A 2,459-nucleotide genomic window follows, 5' to 3' on the forward strand; every position below is an offset into this window, starting at 1 on the left:
TAAATATATATTTAAAAATATGTTACAGGAAAAAAATGATACATATATTCTTTAATTTTTTTTTCAGGTAATTTTCTTGTTTGTTTCTTCTTTTTTATTTATTTATTTTTTTTTAAAAGTTTTTTTCAGGTAATATTATTGTTGGTTTTTGGGGGTTTGTTTTTTAATTTCTTGCTGGTCGTAGAGAACCGTCACAGTGACAATGAGGCGTCACGCTGCTTCTTTATCGCCGCTCCTCTTCGTGCCATCGTGACTCCACATTTTTAATTGCTGCTTAAAGAAAAAAAACGTTTTTCAGTTGCGGCTTCAGGACCGCCGGGGTCTCACATCTGTCTCTGCTCTTCAGGAGAGTCTTCATCATCAGATCCAGGATCAGAGTCCAGTCTGTCTCAGAGCAGCAAGACGGAGGTTTCTCTGACTCTCACCAACAAGTTCGACATCTTCAACGAGTCCAACGACAAACCGGACGCCAGAGGACTGCTGCTCAGGTAACAGCGTTTCAGTTAAAAAACGTCACGCCGTTATTTTTTTGGTTTGTCTTTAAGTACGTGCGCGCGTCCGCATCAGTCTTGTGATCGCCATATTTCCTCTTGAGAGAAATTTGGCTCAAACATCCACGTGGACTCAACGATGAACCGATTCGATTTTGGTGGTCGAAGGTCACTGTGAACTGTTGCTTCACGCAAGCAAACGACTGTGAGGCGTTAATTATTGTTTATGGTTTTTTAAAATTGTATTAATTTTTTATATTTTTTTTCAGCACAAAGCAGCTGATCATTGATGTCATCAGGACTCAGCCGGGCGACTCTCTGAGTGAAATCCTGCGAGGATCTGTGTCACATGACCAGGTACACACACACACACACACACACACACACACACACACACACACACACACACACACAACACACCACAGAGGTAGAGTTGAATCTCGGGTAAACTCGTCGTTGCCTCCACAGGAAGTGTGCCATGATTGGCTGATGCAGCGGCGTGCTCTGCAGGACGCTCGCACACCTGAGAAGATGAAGAGAAACGAGTCGCTGGTCGCCAACGGCAACCTAAGTTTAGAGGAGAAGAAGAGGAAGATCCTGAGGTGTCTTCGTCGTCTGGAGGGACTTGGCGTCCTGAGACCACCTCAGACCGAAAACCAGATCTTGCAGATGATCGCCAAGGTGACCAATTTCACACACACACACACACACACACACATTTACAGATACACACGTTTCTTGCTGAGCTTTTTGGCTGATGTTTTTATGACCGAAACTCTTAAACATTCATTCACGTATTTGGGCGTCTGGAGCTGAAAACTGTTCCGATGTGTCGATACTTTAACTAACTCGGTATTTAATAATACCGTTCTGTTAATGTGCTCACGCTCCCGCCGCAGGACATCCGTCAGCAGCGTCTGCACCGTCAGCGTCGGGGGGCGGAGCTGCAGAAGCTTCGTCAGACTCTCGGCAGTCTGCAGGCGAAGAGCAGATTCCAGAGTGAACAGGTGGACTACTACAGACATTACATCACTTCCTGTCTGGACAACCTGACTGCCAACAGGTAGACACACACACACACACACACACACGGTCATTATCATGATGGTGATGATGACGAAGGTTCCTGTTAAATGGACCATTAAAACATTTTTGGATGAATAACATTATGTTATTGATTGGATTGATTATTTATTGGAGATATTATACAAATATATTCACCGAGTCTTGGCGTGATTTTTTATTTATTTTTAACCTTTTTTTTTTACCTTACTACTCTGTGCGCCTTACAAATTGCTCCTCAGGAACAAATAAAATGTTTTTGAATTTGAATTGATGACGTTCTGTCGTCTCATTTAGCCACTCGTTAGCGCCTTTTTTAAGACTCATCAAAGCTTTAAAGTTTACGTGTATTTGCTGACTTATTTTATGTCGTAGAAAAGAAAACGTAAAAGTCTCTTCAGCACAGACCAAAAACCTGCTCAAAAAACCCCGCTGACTCTGAGAGGAGGGGCCGCAGGAGCCGAAATTAACTGATTTCGGTTCGGTTTTAGGACTCGTTGCTTGTGTCCTTAATTTCGGAGCAGTGTTGCTGCCTTTGATGTCCTGTGATTCAGATTCAATTCAATCTTTATTTAGTCTCGATGGATCACTGAGAGCAAAATCTCATTTATGATGACGTCGAGAAAAATACAAAAATAAAAAGCAAAAGCACACAAGAAGAGTGATAAAATAATCTTATCAATTAAAAAATATTAAAACAATACAGTTAAAATACATTAAAATATTTAAATTCAGAATGAGATCAGAAAAGATACAAAATAATTTAAAACAGTTGCAGACTGTGACAGAATTGTTGGTGATCAGAGATCTGAACTGAACAGACTGAGTTTCAGAGCAGTTTGTGAGATTTCACATACACACACACACACACACACACACACACACACACACACACACACACACACA

The 2,459-nt window shown here is 41.4% G+C and overlaps 1 protein-coding gene across 1 annotated transcript; it reads left to right on the forward strand.

Annotated features, from left to right (window-relative positions):
• Positions 1-298: 298 nt before the first annotated feature.
• LOC121940823 (ras GTPase-activating-like protein IQGAP1) lies at positions 299-1,554 on the forward strand (the record flags this gene model as incomplete). The annotated part of the gene is made up of 4 exons (XM_042483507.1): positions 299-488; positions 761-848; positions 960-1,172; positions 1,391-1,554. Coding segments are annotated over 4 exons (655 nt in total), but the record flags the coding sequence as incomplete, so codon positions are not given.
• Positions 1,555-2,459: the final 905 nt, after the last annotated feature.

The sequence above is a fragment of the Plectropomus leopardus genome, unplaced genomic scaffold (assembly GCF_008729295.1).
Source record: "Plectropomus leopardus isolate mb unplaced genomic scaffold, YSFRI_Pleo_2.0 unplaced_scaffold944, whole genome shotgun sequence".
NCBI classification, from domain to species: Eukaryota; Metazoa; Chordata; class Actinopteri; order Perciformes; family Serranidae; genus Plectropomus; species Plectropomus leopardus.